This window comes from Colletotrichum fructicola (assembly GCF_000319635.2).
Source record: "Colletotrichum fructicola Nara gc5 chromosome Unknown KSG_Nara_v1_contig02, whole genome shotgun sequence".
Lineage (NCBI taxonomy): Eukaryota > Fungi > Ascomycota > Sordariomycetes > Glomerellales > Glomerellaceae > Colletotrichum > Colletotrichum fructicola.
The window spans coordinates 5,186,572-5,202,197 of record NW_027094052.1 but is presented as its reverse complement, the minus strand read 5'-3'; the positions used below and the strand labels follow the sequence as shown (position 1 = coordinate 5,202,197).

Here is a 15,626-nt window from a genome sequence, read left to right as displayed (position 1 = left end):
CGTTGCGTCTTACACAGCAAGGAGGCGAGTCACAACCAACACACGACGCCTCAATAAGAGGGTACCTGGCCGTGCTAGTGCAACGCTCCATATCCCGTCGTGGAACCCCGTCTCGCGTCCCCCCCATCCATGCCTCCTCCCCCCGGGGAATCTTTCGGATTACAAATGGTGAGCCTTGGATTAGCAGCAGATTTTCTCCAAGCAGTCCCGGCCTAGGTCGCCAGCCAGATGGGCAAATGCAGCCTCCCCGAATCCCCATGCTGCACTACGATGCGCCTTCCCTCCACCAATCCTGATAAATTAACGTACGTGTATTACTATGTATGTGTCGAGGCCGTGTGTATAGGTCATCCCATCTGGTATGCTGTTCCCGTGATCGGGCTTTGGTTGCCATCTCTACCCAGTCATCAATCGACCCAAAAGTCCCACTCCCAATCGCCAGCTCGAGGAATCATCTTACCCAATCGTCCATACGCCGATGGCCATTTGACCACTCTTGTTCAAATCATAATCTAAACCCCGAAGGAGGAGAAGAGAAAAAAAGTGTCATCCTCCGTGATCCACAACCGTCCACATTACATATTCTCCATCTCGCCGAATGATGACACTCCGCGATGGCGCCATCGTGGACCGCCGTTTTTTTTCGCCTCCGTCATCGCTGCCCGCTGAGAATGCCGCACAATAGCCGTACCGCCAGCCGGCGGGGCGGGTCTGCGTCAACACAGTTGCCGCCGACGAAGCCGTCACCGTTCCCGCCGACACCGATACCCAGCAGAGCCCACATTGGTTCTCGCCCGCCCACCGCCAAAAGATAAATCCGCGAATCCACCTTTTTCTATCTCGGAATCGCTTCCGCTTAATATGCTTCGGAAAATTTAAGCTTAAGCACCTGCGTGCCTAAACTTGGAGCTCATCGCACTCGCCCACTCCTCCTGCGCCTTCTCGTCAAGCCAGTAGCTGCGTCCAAGGGCAAGCATCACTCTGCCGATGCGACCACGGTAGCCCTCACCATCGGGCTCGCCGGGGCTGAACGGTCCATCGGGGCCCTTCTTGCGTCCCTCCTCTTCCCAGCCCATCTCGGTGAACCGCTGCAGCACGCTCTGCGCAAACGACATGACGACGACCGCGAAGTAGACCCTCAGCAACGTCACGGTGATGATCAGCCCCAGGCTCATCCACGACTCCTGCGGGCCGATGTGCTTCGTCGTCTTGGGCACGTCCGGCACGACAGGCGCGCCGTTCGCCAGCGCCTCCTCCGCGATCTCCGCGGCAGCCGGCACGCCCGCGCTGCCCGGATGCTTGTCGAGCGCGGTGCTGTGGAGGTACCAGCCGACGGCGAAGAAGGTCGTGTAAGCAATGTTGAGGATGGTGTCGATGATGTACAGCCACGCGAGCCCGAGCGCTTCAAAGGGACTGTTCTTGCGGATGTGAGGCAGGAACATGGCCAGGCAGACGATGACGCCGACCGAGTACATGTACATCGACAGCTGCGTCGCGGAGATCTCGTAGCCGGTGAGGATCGCGAGGAGGCCGTACAGGCCGGTGAGGCGGTTGAATAGCAGGATCAGCGAGATGATCTCGGTGCCGGTTTGCAGGCTGATGCAGCCCAGGAATGTCTGTGTCGCGTGACTTTTGCGTCAGTAATCATGGGCTTCGATGGCAGATGCACGCGGCGGTTAGCGATGATGTGACCAACCTTTGGGCGCGGAACCCGCAACCTGAATCTTGAAAGCGCCATTTCGTTTTGATTTTTTTTTTTCTCTTTTCCTTGTGGAATCGATAACCGCGTAGGTAGGTAAGGTGGATTGTTGAAGGAGGGGAGACCCGGAGGCGGAAGGGGAAAAGAAGGGTTGCGTCAGAAGAAGGGGTCCAGGAGCTCTGGTAATGTTTGGGAAGCTTTGCGAAAAGCGTTGCAAAAGGCTCGTCACATTTAACCAAAGCGGCTGCGCCGGATGACATGGTGCTCCGAGAAAAAAAGGGTGGAAAGACCCTGCACCTGCGTTCCCCCTTCGATGACATGATGGGGCCCCACCTGCTCCGTCATGATGGCACTCCCCGGGGCGTGTGTCCGAGCGCCCCTTCGCTTTCTGTACGCGGATTTGAGCAGCAACCCGCCGGCCGCCGCGCAGCGCAGCGGGCGAGTGCAAATCGATTTCCACGACCCCACCAGCGATGGACACCGGATCGCTCTCGACCAGTCGATTGGGCCTTGACGGACCCTGGCACTCGGTGACAGTCCACAGCGGTCCTACGGAGTCCGAGTATCGCCAGAGCCTAGGCTGATTAGGTAGTCTCGTGTCATTTCGGGCGGTGAACCACACGTCAATCTCCAAGCTTATTTCGTTTAGGAGTGTTTGCAGGTCATGCACTGAGCTAGTCCAGCATATCATGCTAGCTAAGCTGCTACCTTCACCACCTATACCATACACATAGGTGTTGCTCAATTCGCAAAGGCCCAAATAAATGGTGAAGAGGAATAAAAGGAGCCATTAAATGTAGGTATGTACTAACGACCGTGGATTATAGCCCGTTATTATACAAACTGTAACTGATGCTGAAAATCCTCATTGCACGCTATGCTTAAGATGTCCCGCCCCGCCAGTCGTGTCGTAATGTAACGGCAATTCAGCCCCGCGTCGTCCGGTCCGCCACGGGTCGCTCGTCTTTTCATCTTTTTGGGGGCTACTCCAGTCTCGTTTGCTTTCTTTTCGAATAAGAACATCATCTAGCACGCGCATCCCTCTTGCGAGGATGCGGCAGGGGTCGTCTTCACATCAATCACTGGGGATTCGTGTTAGTAAGCCGCTCGTGGGGGAGAGATCGGAAGAAAAGCACTCACTTTGGCTTGAGGCCTGCTGGGCAGCATCTGTGCCCTCCATGCCGGGCAACGCCTGCGCTATTCTCTTGAACAGCGTCTTGACGTTGTGGCCCAACTTCGCACTAGTCTCCACGAACATGAGGTTGTTCTTCTTGGCCTCCTCCTCTCCCTGCTGCGTCGTGACCTCTCTCTTGTCGTTCAAATCCGTCTTGTTGCCCACGAGCACAATGATGACGTCGTTTCCTCGCTCGGCGCGCACGTCGTCGATCCACTTCTTGGTGTTCTGGAAGGATTTCGCATCTACAACCGTTGGTCGTTAGCCGTCGGTTCCCCATCTCGCGACACTCCCTGACTTCATTCGTCACATACTTGAGATGTCGTAGACCACAACCGCCACGCTGGAGTCGCGAATGTACGAGGGAATCAAACTGCGGAATCGTTCTTGGCCGGCGGTATCCCAGAGCTGTAACCTCACCGTCCGGTCCTCAAGGTACATGGTCTGTAGTTCGAGTTAATAACGCCCCCTCCACATACCCTGATGTCGTGGGGAATCTTGCCTTGGAAAGGAAGTCGATGCCAATGGTCGCTTGGTACATGTTGTCGAAGGAGTCGTACATGAACCGCGTGATGAGTGAGGTTTTGCCGACTGCAACAAAGACGGTGTTAGCGAGGGGTGCTATGCATCAAAGAAAGAGCTGGGTAGGCTCGTCCAGGGCCAAAACGTACCACTCTGCTCGCCCAAGAAGACAAGCCTGTTGTCCTAGCCGTCAGCATTGATATCCCCAAATTGACCCGTCATGTTTGGCGCATCGTACTTGAACTTCTTGAGTGGGTTGTTGTAAGACCCGCCTGCGCCGGACGCCATGGTTGCCAAGTATACGCGATGATCAAAGGGAAGCTCGACGTAGTATCGGTGGAGGGAACACGGTCGACACTAACGGATAGGTTCGCCCGGGAGGAGGTGAGTTTTGGATGCAAGGGAGAGAAAGAGGAAGAGGGGGGAAAGGAGGGACGCTGGGGGAATAAGGAGTCCAGGGAGGCCTTTCGGAGATGGGAGGAACTCGTAGAGTTGGTCGCAAAGCTGGAAATTGAGCAACTCGACGGTAAAAGGAGGTCAACTTTCTCATTCTGGGCGGCGCATTGCAGCTTAGCAGGGTCCCCGTCATCCATTGAGGGACCGATGAGAAGCGGGTCCCCGCCGTACTAGTCCAATCACGTGCTGATAATCCGATAATGTAACCTCCATATCGATAACGAAAAATTTCTGGTCGCTGGGATGCTGGGATCTAGGCCCCGCCGGTGAAGAGAAAGTCCCTGCGGTCCAGATTGAAGGCGAAGCAGACGTTTGTTCAAGCTGCAGGGTGCGCTGGTCGACGATTTTTCACGACAACACCTCAATCAACGAGAGATACCCAACGAAACGCAAAACATCCCCAGTCCCGTTGAATAACCCTCCAAGATGCCCGTTCTCAAGCCCCTCTCGGGCGACGGCGAAGCGCCGCAGCAACGCAAGCAGCCCTCGAGGAAGGGAAAGAAGGCGTGGAGGAAGAACGTCGACGTGACCGATGTACAGGACGGTCTCGATGAGTTGAACAAGCAGATCATCACCGGGTGAGCTATTTACCCATTTCTGCCTCATAACTACAGCCCAGCACCAGTCGCTAATCCATGCCACAGTGGTGTCGTCGCAGAGAAGGACTCGGCAGACCTCTTCGCCCTCGACACGGTCGGCAAGGCCCTCCCGAAGCCCAAGACGAAAAAGACGCTCAAGTCCGACGAAATCATCGCCGCCCGCTCCGCCGTCCCCGCCGTCTCCGGCCGCAAGAAGCGCTCCTCCTCCCCCTCGAAAACCTCCGACGGCCTCCTCCCCGTCAAGCGCCAACGCACCACCGACTGGGTCTCCCACAAGGAGCTCGCCCGCCTCCGCAAGGTCGCCGACGGCCAGCACGAGTCCTCCATCACCGTTCAAGATGCCACCTACGACCTCTGGGGCGCCGCCCCCGCACCCGCCGCCGAGCCCGCGACCGCCGACAAGGACAACTTCGTGCCCCCCGTCGTCAAGGCCAAGCCCCCCAAGACGCTCAAGCACAAGCCCATCTCCCTCACGGCCTCCGGCAAGCCGCTCCCCGCCGTCGTCAAGCCCTCGGGCGGCTACTCTTACAACCCCACCTTCGACGACTACGCCGACCGCCTCGAGGCCGAGTCCGCCAAGGCCGTCGCCGCCGAAGAAGCCCGCCTCGCCGCCGAGGAGGCCGAGCGCCTCAAGCGCGAGGCCATCGCGCGCTCCGCCGCCGAGGCTGACGCCGCCGACCGCCGCGCGCAGCTGTCCGAGTGGGACGAGGACTCGGCGTGGGAGGGGTTCGAGTCGGGCGTCGAGAACGACGACGACAAGCCGTCGCAGAAGCGCCCGCAGCGCAAGACGCCGCAGCAGCGCAACCGCATCAAGCGCCGCAAGGAGGCCGAGCGCGAGGCGAAGCACCAGCTCGCGATGAAGAAGAAGGCCGCGCAGGCGGAGCGCATCAAGCAGATCGCCACGGAGCTCGCCGAGCGGGACGCGGCCAAGAGCGCGCTGGAGCTCGCGCGCGAGGTGGGCGAGGGCAGCGACGCGGACGACGACGACGAGGACATTGACGACGACGCCCCGCTGAGGAGACGGCAGCTCGGCAAGTACAAGCTGCCGGAGAAGGACCTGGAGCTGGTGTTGCCGGACGAGCTGCAGGATTCGCTGAGGTTGCTGAAGCCCGAAGGAAATCTGCTGAAGGATAGGTACCGTAGTATGTTGCTGCGCGGCAAGGTTGAGGTGCGGAGACATCTTCCGTTCAAGAAGCAGGCCAGGTCGAAAGTCACAGAAAAGTGGTCATACAAGGATTTCAAGATTTAAAGGGGGTATATACGATAGAAGGCATCATAAAAGTGGTAATACAAAAGCGCCGGGCATTCACTTTCACTCAATTGGCCAAGCACAGGTTGGATCTTTAACGACAAAATGGAATTCAGAGACCGTCTACGCCCCTTTTTAACTCTTTTATCCCCATGATTCGGTATCTCTTGGGGATGCATCTTATGCCCTCGTACTCCCCAGGGTATGCTAACACAAAAGAAAATCATACAACACTCGTGTCCTGATTTTAGTAGGTCATTAAATCTGATGTGTGTTAGTAAAGGTCCAATCATTAGGGAAACATGAGAGAGCTTACCTCTTCCAAAGAGGCCACGCTTGGCCCAGTCCATGGCAAGCAAAATACGCGTCCTCAGGCTGACGCTCTGAGCAAAGTAGACGGATCGCCACATGTAAACCGCCCACAGTCCACCGGCAAAGCTCCAGCCCTGTCCCCAATCAAAAACGGCCGAGTTACCAATGTATGCCAAGCTTCCCAAATGGCGGTACTCAAATGCTCTATAAACCACTGCGTCGATATCACCGTCGAAAACCTGGTTCGCCCTCAGGCCTTCCGAGGTGCGAGCCATCTTGTTGAACTTGTGGGCAAGGTACTGTCCCTGCTGATGCGCGCGCTGCGCCGTTGCGGGGAGCGAGGTGAGTTTTGAGTCGATCTGCTTCAGGAGCTCTCTAAGCTCGCCAAAGTTGAGGGTCCCGGACTGATCCTTGTCAAACTGTTCGAAGAGCTTGTCAAGACGCTTGAGATGGCCAATGGCCTGGGGGAAGCGTCTGCGAACGTCGTTGGCAACGTCGCGCCAGTCGGTGAAGTGGAGCTCGAGGGTCTCGGGATCTTTGCCTCGCTTGAAGGCAAGGCCACGAAGGAAGGTCATGATATGGTCGGCAACGTTGTTCTGAACAGTTGAGCAGTCGCCGATGGCGTAGACATCGCCCAGGGGTGTTCCATTGAGACGGAGATGAGTATCAGTCTCCAGAGCGTGACGGTTCGTCTGTGACGGGCCGAGCTTTGCAGACAGGCGCTTGCAGAGGTCGGTCTGGGCGACACCCGTCGACCAGAGGCAGAAGCCCATGGGCAGTTCCTTGGTGACAAGCGAACCGTCGGGCTGCTTCTGTGTGAAAATGATCTTGTCGGGGAGAACCTCCTTGACGCGCGAGTTGGTGAGCACATCGACCTGGTCGCGGGCAAAGTGCTCTTCGGCATACTTCGAAACCGTTTCATCGTAGGTGTTGAGAATGTGGCTACGGCTTTGGATCAAGTGGACGGAAATTTCGTTGCGAAGGAGCTTCGGGAAGTGCTGAGTGAGGTCCTCATTGAGCATGTCGAAGAGTTCGGCTGCGAATTCAACACCGGTAGGGCCACCTCCACTGACAACGAAGGAAAGGAGACGCTTGCGCTCGTCATCGGATGTGGTAGGTAGGCAGGCCTTCTCGAGGTTGAGCATAACCTGGTTCCGGACCTTACGGGCGTCGCTGATGTCCTTGAGGAAGTGCGCGTTCTCGAGTCCCTTCACACCGTGCGGGTTCGTTGTAGATCCAACAGCAATTACCAGCTTATCGTAGGGAACATAGAAACGTCTCGTGTTGCCAGCTTCGTCAGTGTCCGAACACTCAATCAGCTTGTGCGAGAACTCGACGTCCTCTGCGCAAGCACGAATGAAGTGGCCGTTCACACGAGCGAGAATTCGGCGGACAGGTTCAACCAGAGATCGCAGTTCCAGGGTTCCAACAGTAGCAGACGGCAGCATAGGCGTAAACAGGAAGTAGTTCGTCGGCGAGATTACAGTTACGTGGTAGTCGTCTGGGTTCAGCTCTTTGAGCATGGCAACGCCGCCCCAGCCGCCGCCCAGAATAACCAGCTTCGGCTTGTCCTTGGTGCTCTTCATGCCCTCGGTGTCCAGGTCGTCGATAAGTACGTCAGCAATGGGCAGGTTCTTGGGCCCGCCGCGTCTGGGGTTCAGTGCTAGCTCTGAGACGTGGATCTCGAACTGGTCCGGGTGTTCCTTGTAGGTAGAAGCGTCGTAGATGAAGAAGCCAACAATGCCGAGGCCGACGAAGATGATGCCGCCGCCGAGCCAAGCCGCGCCGCGGTAGGCAAGCCATAGAAGCCGGGATTTCGGTTTGGAAGTCGTGGTCGTGGTTGTGGTAGAGCTAGAGGCAGCGCGGACGAGGGGACTCTTCGGCAGGCCGTGGGCGTTGAAGAAGTTCGTAAGGGGTGTTCGGGTTCGAGATCGTTGGGGGACATTAGTGAAGGCGCGTCTTTGCGGCAGCGCCGCAAGCGGCTGTCTGCATGGCGGCAGGGCCTTGAGCAGACTGGCTGGCGATGGGGTCTGCCGGCTTGCGCGGGTTAGGCGCATCAGCGCCGAGGTGGTTGGAGGCATTTATTGATTATCGTGTATCTTTGGTTTCGAGCGGAATGAATGTCCTGATGATTCAACAGGGAGATGTCATGTCGAAACGAGCGAAGGGAGCACGACAGCTCTGTGGGAGGGTCGATCGTGGAAGTCAGGTGCAGCAACAGTAGACAGACAAGGGAGAATCGTTGGAGAGAGGAAGCTTTCTTGGTTCGAGATCAGGATGAGAAAATCAAGGTGTAATGTACCTTAATGGCTACGAAAAAAAGAGCGACCTAATGGAACTGGCGGGACAGCTGCCCTGGACATAACGTATGCGTAATGATGCTTGCCCGTACTAGGTCAATTGCATGCGCAGGGCGTGTTGTCACTGGTCGCTGGCGACATGGAAGGTGCTGTAGTAGTCAACCTCGAACCTCCGAGGAGCTCCTTTCCCGGCGACTCCAGCCAAAAGTGTCGTCATAGGTCGGTTAACCCGAAAAAACCTGCCTTCCATTGCATGCAATTATGCAGCACGGCGCCTACCGCCAGAAGCTTCTAAGCAGCACCCAGCGTCTTCATCAGTCTTCTTCCCGTCTCTCTCTCTTTGCCCTTGGGACTCTGGCTATCCTCTTCTTCAACGACATCGTTTTTCAAAATTCTGAAAATGTGCCTCGCGCCCGTTCCGAGAGGCAAACAGCATGCCGTCGTCAACCGAACTCTTCTCGGACTTTCGTCCCAAGTTCTGGGCCCGTGTCGGCGCCGCGTCCCTGATCCGCCGAGCTGATAGCTTGCCTCCCTGCAAAATCTGATAATGGCGACCCTGGCGACGCCAAAAGACCTCAGTCAGCGGCGTCAAAAACCCATGCCGGCTGCCGTGGCAAGCGTGCAGACCCCACACCTTTCGCAGTGCTTGTCCACTTCTTCGGTGCCTCCTTCGGCCAATTGAAGATGGGCCGCTGGCCAATGATGTCCGTTGATAAACCAGCGATGCCGCTGCCAGACACGGATTGACGGATCTTGCATACGAAAACTGCGTTTTTTCTTCACGTCTGACAGCCTGGAAAAAAAAGGCTGCATTGTGTCGCATTCGCAACATCCCGGTGGAGGCTCTGTCAGATATCTTGGCATCCCTATGGGATATGCGGCTTTTACTGCTAGACCCTTCCTGTTGCTACATGAGTAAGGGTATTATTTACTGGAGCACATGATAAAGGACGCAGCCTCATCTTCTACATGCGTGCCTTAGCACCGAGTAAGTCGAGGTAAGGTCAAGGCAGGGCAGGGCAGGGCAAGGCTAGCACCGGAAGTATCTCTTCTCGACCCAACGATCCTCAATGTCTGCAAGCATATTGCAGAGCACAATCGTGATGCCGGGAAACACCTTGGCCAGACGGTGGACTCCCAGCCTTCCGGCGGCGTAGCAAGCCAGCACAATCTTCTCCTGCGCGACGCCGTGGTCCACGAGGACCTGCACCGCCATGAGTGCCGCGCCTCCGCTGGCCATTTGCGTATCAATGAGCAAGACTGCCTCGTGCTCATCAATGTCATCGGGCAACTTGAGGTAGTGCAACTCAGGCTCTCCGGTCCGCACGTTGGACTGGATAAGGACCCTGCCCGTCCTCATGTCGGGGACGACCCGCTTCAGGGCCGTCTCAAATGCGGCTCCGCCTCGGAGAACGAGCACTGCACTTACATTGCCCTTGGCCACAAGACCGTTGTATTTATATCCCTGTGGCGTGGCGATCGTCTTCTCCTCAAAGTGCACGTTGTTGAGCGCCCTGCATCATTAGTTTGCTGCCCGAGAGGTCGAGGATGATGCACTCACTGCTCGATCAGGAGACAAGCCAAGCGGTCGAAGTAGAAGATGAAGTCCTCGCCTGAGGTGTCAATGTCCTGGATGATGGTGCTCATGCCCCTCAGCTGCGGCGTCTGTTCCAAGACTACGACCCTGTCGGACAGAGGCTCGCTGGCGGCAGCCAGCTCAAGCTGTGTCAGGGCTGCACGGTGGTGGGTCGATTTTTCAATCAACTTTCGCTCAATGTACTGAACGACCATGGCTGTTCGTTGATTTAGCAACGCTCACTCACAACGCTCATGTCTACTCACCCATCGCAACTCGGTTCTCAATTCCTCTTGGGACAATAATGTCTATGCATCGTCAGCACGGATGGTAGAGAGTTTCATAACACTGAGGGGCCTTACCTGCCACCTTTCGCTGCGGCTCGACAAACTTTTCAAAGTTGGGCTTCACGAAGGTGAACCACTGCTTCATGATGCCCTCCACATCACGGCCACGCTCCTTGACATCTCTCAAGACTAGAAACTCAGGTCAGCTTTCTGCATCCTTGCATACGTATTCATCGCTATTATGCACTGACCTCTTCGAGACAGGCAAGTATCAGCATCGGCCTCACAGAATATCTAGACAGCTGTGAGAAGGCGGTAACCGAAATCTGGAGAGATCATATTTACTCTCATATCCAGGAGGTCAATGATGCGCGGGTCGTGAAGGGCAAAGATACCCTCGAGGATGATTACGTGGGGGGAGTAGATTGTTGTGGTGTTTTCCATACGCTGGTGCTTGGAAAAGGAGTAGATAGGGATTTCTGCACGCTTGCTGGTAGGCGTAAGTCAAAATTCGGTAAGAAATTTCATCGACAGTAGACAGTAGATCCTCTGATGTTCGATATTGTCATCTCATGACCATTGTCACTTACCCAGCTTTGAGATCTCGGAGGCAATCCACAAGCACATTAAAGTCGATGGCCTGTGATAGCCGTCAACAACCGCTCTTCACACTCGCGGAAACTAACTCACCTCTGGTGAATCAAAGTCAAATTCGTTGGCAAATGCCTTTTTAGATTGCTCAGGAGTGAGGGGGTTGTAGAAAGAGTCCTAATATCACAAGTCAGGGGCGATGCGATGCGGTGGTGGTTGGCGGGGTAAAATTGCACACATACCATGGACAAAATCACCACCCAGGGCAGATTCAGCTTCCTAACAATGGCGTGGGACAGCGTGGACTTGCCCGAGCCCGAGCTGCCGGCGATGCCAATGATGCTGACGTCTGCCCATGGTGGTGAGTAGTGCGTTCGCTTCTGGACCGTCACATGAGACTCTGTGCCGTTTGTCTCTGCCATTTCGGAGCTCGCCGACGTGGAGGGGTACAGGCGATGGCGGATAGTTGCAGCTCGGACCTCGAGTTCCTGCAGCTCAGGAGTGACGACGGGTGAGGGGCACGCTGCAGGGGTTGCCGGTCGGTCTTGAAGGTCTCTGCTTCCTCGCATTTGAATGAAGGAAGAGAAGGGTATAAGAATGGAAGAGAGGAATGAAGTGGTGGTGAGGTGAGGCAAAAGTTCAAGGGTCCAGTCTCCAAAGATAAGCGCTGAGGGGATGCTGGACTTTGACAAGCCTTCAGTGTGGAGCACCTGGCTGTAAAGGCAAGGTAAGGTAACCTAGGTCCTGGCAAAGTTGCGTCGGGACAGTTGCTGACCAGAGCTACTACGCCCGCAAAGCATATGATATTTTTTGTAGTTGCGATTTGATAGTGTTATGTTGGAAGATGTCAAGAAAAGTCTGAAATGATGAATGTAAAAGGCAGGAAAGGGGGAGTTGTAAACGGGAGGCTGTGTCGTGTGCCTCTTTACTCTAAACCGACCTGGTAAACATCGGCGGTCGCCTTACACCGGTTCTAGACGCTCGCAGCCTCCTCACTGATCTACGGAGACTCCCTTACCTACCTACTTCTACCTACATTCTAACCTACCATACCTACAGCGAGGTGACTTTCGCTTAGACCTACCTAGGTACCTAGGGGCCCAGACGTAGCCCAGAGAGGAGCACTGAGGCTTCGCACCCAAACGCTGGAGAGTCGTAGTGTTCCATTTAGCTTTCGTACCTGCCTGTCTTGTGCCCGTAGTGGAGCTTACCCTGTATTTTTCCTGCGTTTGCTGCTCTGTCCGAGGCGCGATGCACCTCAGGTCGCCGCCATCTCAAGCAGCTTTATCTGCAGCCCTGTGCTTTTCTTGCCCTGTCGCCAGCCCTTCCAGCCCGCTTTCAGCAGCGGTGCTCATGTGGCCCATCTCACTTATGTAATCCAGTCTGCCCCACTTCCCCCACCGGCTGATTCTGCAATTGGTGCGCTGCAGCCGCAAAATCTGGAACCAAATAAAGCTCCGCTCCAGCCTCTTTCTCTTTGTTCTGACGTTTTCTCCTTCTTCCACATCCAATCCTTTCTCCTTCCGCTTTGCAGCTTCTTTCAAGCTCCAACAACAAAACCACGGGGCCTCGACCGGCCATCCCAATGTGACGACGGCCAAGTTCTGATTCCGCTTCACATTTTTTTTCTTCATGATTTAGGCTTGCACGGACGCCTCATCCCCGACATCGCATGTCAGGATTGCCAGACATCAACGACCCAACAGCGATAGCAGTCTGGAATAGAGCTGCTGCTCGCCTCGTGCGGGAGACCCTGGAGAGAATCATGGTCCGTTGGAGCTGCCTCCCTTCCCTGGGGGCTGTGGGCTAAGATGTCATTCAGACTTCGTCTGCGTCGACCGCTACTCCCATGAAACATGCCTTCGAAAGGCGTGTCCAGGACGTCAAGTCGCCCAAGAGGTAAGCCCGTTCTCTTTCACGCTAGCTCCACGCTAGTCCGTCTCGCGCGCGAATCTCCTCCCCCCATCCAGCTCACATGATGATCGACTATCAAATGGGAATCTCTCCTAGCAATTAACATGCGGAGAACTCGATATAAAGTTTTACCCTGACACTGCTGCTTCACCTTTCATTTGCAACACATACTTGATTTGCAAAAAGAGGCTCATGCTAACATGGACCTCCAGCGACATCAACGCCCTGATCCTCGACTACCTCACGATGGAGGGCTACTCTAGGGCAGCCGACAAGTTCAGCAAGGAAGCCAACCTGCAAGAACACCAGATCGATGAGACGGTGAAGATTCGCCAGCAGATTCAGAGAGCTATCCACACTGGAAGCATCCAGGCTGCCATCGAGGCCCTGAACGACTTTGACTCTGAGGTATGTTGATTTTACTTGAATCTGTCTCCCCTCCGAGCTGTGATTAGAAACCGAGTTTTACATGCACCACTCATAGCGCCTTCGGGCCCTTTGATGAGGCACACCATTATTCAATGAGCTACCTTTTCTACTTCGTCTTGTTAAACGTGCATCATATTTCTGTCGCAACGACTAACAGATGGACCAGATTCTGGACAGGGATCCCACCCTTCACTTTGCGCTTCTGCGCCTCCAGCTCGTCGAACTGATCCGGTCGTGTACGGCGACGCCCGGCGGAGATATCACTCCCGCCTTGACCTTTGCCACGCACCACCTTGGTCCTCGAGCGCCTACGGATCCTCGATTCCTCAAGGATCTGGAGGAGACAATGGCTCTCCTGGTGTTCCCTCACAGCGATCTTGAGCCCCAGCTGGCCGCCATACTGCACCCTGACTTGAGACGCGGCGTGGCAGACGACGTCAACAAGGCTATCCTGCAGCGTGAGACAGAGCGTAGGGAGGCCTCGATTCGGAACCTGATCCGGATGCGTGCCTGGGCTGAAAACACTGCCCGGGCTGAGAAGAAGGCGCTACCAGACAGAATAAGCATTGGCCTCAACGGGGACGGCGACGCTGACGTCCACGACCCCATGGTACTTTCCTCTTAGGTGCAGGCAGTGAAAATGACCCTGCGTCTTCAAAGGGGCTCAGACTCGGCTGTTTCCTAGATTGAGCCGGGACGCCAGGAGCAGAACGAACCTCGTTCCGACTCGGCTGATACCCAGGACGCGTTGGAACATTACGAGTCCGAAGATTCATATTACGATGGTGTTTTTGATGAGTTTCACGACTCGGAATAATTGGCATTAGGGACAAGGTAGCAAGGCGTTGGGAAATGGAGGATCGGTGTATCCTCGAACGATATCATGATACTCGGGATAAACAGCGCACCGAACAAACAATAGAAGCTTAAATGGCATAGTCACTATTAATTGCTCTTCTCTGAATCTCGTGCCCCTGTTGCGCGCCTTTCCATGTCTAGGTGCATTGTGAAAAGCCGAGACAGAGTCCAGAGCTTCACAAGTCTGACTTGAAGGAGCTTGGATGGCGTTATTTCTGCTGCGCGATTGCTGTCTAAAGCACTGCTACTGATGCCACCACGAGGCCGTGCTGGAAACGTAAAAAGCATTTGCTGGTTTGTAGGCGGAGCTCTCATTTTACGAGCAACCATGGTTTGAGCTCAACGAAGCTCGGATACACATCTCGCATGGCGGGCCCGGAACGGACCAATAGCGGACCGCCAAAGTCCGCTGACATTGGCCCTTCCTAATGCGCTTCAACAAAGTCTCGTTGTACACTCAACTCTACTACTAAGAAATATTTCATGTATATTCCATCACATAGTCGTAATACGCGCGTTCCATGAGAATGAACAGACCATTGGAAGGTGTTAAAAAAAAAGTTTCTTTGCAGGGCGTCTTATGTACAGTACAAGTTTCTTTTTTGGCTTGGTCGTCTATTTGGTGCGGATGTGCTTGAGCTTCTTGGGGGAGTAGAGGAAGTTGTTGGCGTAGGCCTTGGGGCGGATCCTCCTCGACTGCGGCTCCTGCACGAAGTACTCGTAGCCCTGCTTCTCGGCGAAGTGGATGGCGTCCTCCTTGCTCTTGAAGTTGAGCTTGGTGCCCTGCATCATGTCGCCGGACGACTGCCAGCCCATGAGGGGGTTCTCCCATCTGTGACCCTTGGGGAGGATGTCCCAGTCCATGCGCCAGTGGTGGCCCTGCCAGTCTCCGGACTGCGTCGCGGGCTTGGCCTCTTGGTAGATGCTGGTGATTATTTGTTAGTAAACATTCGGGTCCCGTGCTGATGTCTTTGGGGGAAGACTTCGTGTGTGGAGTGGTTTGGGATACGTGCGTACCGGACGGTTCGGGCCTGGAGCTCCACGGGAGCGCCGGAGAGGACGGCGGCCTGAAGGTAGGGAACGTCTTCGCTTGCGTCCTGGATCTTCTTGGGGACGGGGGTGAAGGTGCTGTTGGAGGCTCGTAGGTTAGCCATTGGTGTGTTCTCGACGTCCCGGGTATTCCCAATTGGGCGCCCGGGCGGTACGGGTATCCTCACGAGGTGGCCTTGTCAGCCTGGATGGTGTAGTCGGGCGCGTTCTCTTGCGTCGAGGGAGCCACGGCGGGGGGAGCGGCGGTGGTTGTGGCGACGGAGCTCTCGAATCGGCGAGCAGTCAGCGGGAGGGCGGCCCGCATCGGGGCGGCGCTGCGCAGCAGACGGGCTGCGCCCTGGACGCGGAGGGAAGCCATTGCGACGGGGGGATGGCGAAATCGGCGACTCCTTCGGAAACGGTTGTAGTCGATTTGGTGATGGTGGTTGACGTTCGGCAAACAGCCTTGCCTGGGTTGGCTGCCGCTGCCGCCGCCCAGTGACCCACCTTTCACCCGATGTCCCGCACACTGATTGGCTAGCCGCAAGAACCTTGACCCGAAGAGAAACGAGTGCTTTTCGTTCAAACCTCACGTTCGGCAAATCCACCCGCATTTCGCAGCCATCTCAAC

At 55.7% G+C, this 15,626-nt stretch overlaps 7 protein-coding genes across 7 annotated transcripts; 2 read left to right on the top strand and 5 right to left on the bottom strand.

Annotated features, from left to right (window-relative positions):
* Positions 1 to 881: 881 nt before the first annotated feature.
* On the bottom strand, positions 882 to 1,738 carry kei1 (Inositol phoshorylceramide synthase regulatory subunit kei1; the record flags this gene model as incomplete). Its single annotated transcript, XM_032032954.1, has 2 exons — positions 882 to 1,616; positions 1,697 to 1,738. The coding sequence occupies 2 exons, from the start codon at positions 1,736 to 1,738 to the stop codon at positions 882 to 884; spliced, it is 777 nt and encodes a 258-aa protein (XP_031887661.1).
* A 987-nt stretch (positions 1,739 to 2,725) lies between these two features.
* Rab6b (Ras-related protein Rab-6B) lies at positions 2,726 to 3,683 on the bottom strand (the record flags this gene model as incomplete). The annotated part of the gene is made up of 6 exons (XM_066151244.1): positions 2,726 to 2,781; positions 2,840 to 3,118; positions 3,188 to 3,246; positions 3,353 to 3,464; positions 3,545 to 3,570; positions 3,634 to 3,683. The coding sequence occupies 6 exons, from the start codon at positions 3,681 to 3,683 to the stop codon at positions 2,726 to 2,728; spliced, it is 582 nt and encodes a 193-aa protein (XP_066009497.1).
* A 594-nt stretch (positions 3,684 to 4,277) lies between these two features.
* On the top strand, positions 4,278 to 5,699 carry rrp16 (Ribosome biogenesis protein NOP53; the record flags this gene model as incomplete). The annotated part of the gene is made up of 2 exons (XM_032032956.1): positions 4,278 to 4,429; positions 4,496 to 5,699. The coding sequence occupies 2 exons, from the start codon at positions 4,278 to 4,280 to the stop codon at positions 5,697 to 5,699; spliced, it is 1,356 nt and encodes a 451-aa protein (XP_031887655.1).
* Positions 5,700 to 5,946: 247 nt separating this feature from the next.
* Positions 5,947 to 8,092, bottom strand: CGGC5_v004208 (External alternative NAD(P)H-ubiquinone oxidoreductase B1; the record flags this gene model as incomplete). Its single annotated transcript, XM_032032957.1, has 2 exons — positions 5,947 to 5,963; positions 6,016 to 8,092. 2 exons carry the CDS (start codon positions 8,090 to 8,092, stop codon positions 5,947 to 5,949), a joined length of 2,094 nt encoding a protein of 697 aa, XP_031887656.1.
* Positions 8,093 to 9,341: 1,249 nt separating this feature from the next.
* Positions 9,342 to 11,334, bottom strand: Uckl1 (Uridine-cytidine kinase-like 1; the record flags this gene model as incomplete). Its single annotated transcript, XM_032032958.1, has 9 exons — positions 9,342 to 9,825; positions 9,873 to 10,104; positions 10,154 to 10,195; positions 10,250 to 10,363; positions 10,426 to 10,468; positions 10,520 to 10,664; positions 10,765 to 10,814; positions 10,865 to 10,942; positions 11,008 to 11,334. 9 exons carry the CDS (start codon positions 11,332 to 11,334, stop codon positions 9,342 to 9,344), a joined length of 1,515 nt encoding a protein of 504 aa, XP_031887657.1.
* A 1,196-nt stretch (positions 11,335 to 12,530) lies between these two features.
* On the top strand, positions 12,531 to 13,925 carry CGGC5_v004206 (Glucose-induced degradation protein 8-like protein; the record flags this gene model as incomplete). Its single annotated transcript, XM_032032959.1, has 5 exons — positions 12,531 to 12,533; positions 12,588 to 12,664; positions 12,892 to 13,087; positions 13,275 to 13,718; positions 13,794 to 13,925. The coding sequence occupies 5 exons, from the start codon at positions 12,531 to 12,533 to the stop codon at positions 13,923 to 13,925; spliced, it is 852 nt and encodes a 283-aa protein (XP_031887652.1).
* Positions 13,926 to 14,581: 656 nt separating this feature from the next.
* CGGC5_v004205 (NADH-ubiquinone oxidoreductase 21 kDa subunit) lies at positions 14,582 to 15,374 on the bottom strand (the record flags this gene model as incomplete). The annotated part of the gene is made up of 3 exons (XM_032032960.1): positions 14,582 to 14,891; positions 14,984 to 15,094; positions 15,184 to 15,374. 3 exons carry the CDS (start codon positions 15,372 to 15,374, stop codon positions 14,582 to 14,584), a joined length of 612 nt encoding a protein of 203 aa, XP_031887653.1.
* Between the last annotated feature and the right edge of the window lie 252 nt (positions 15,375 to 15,626).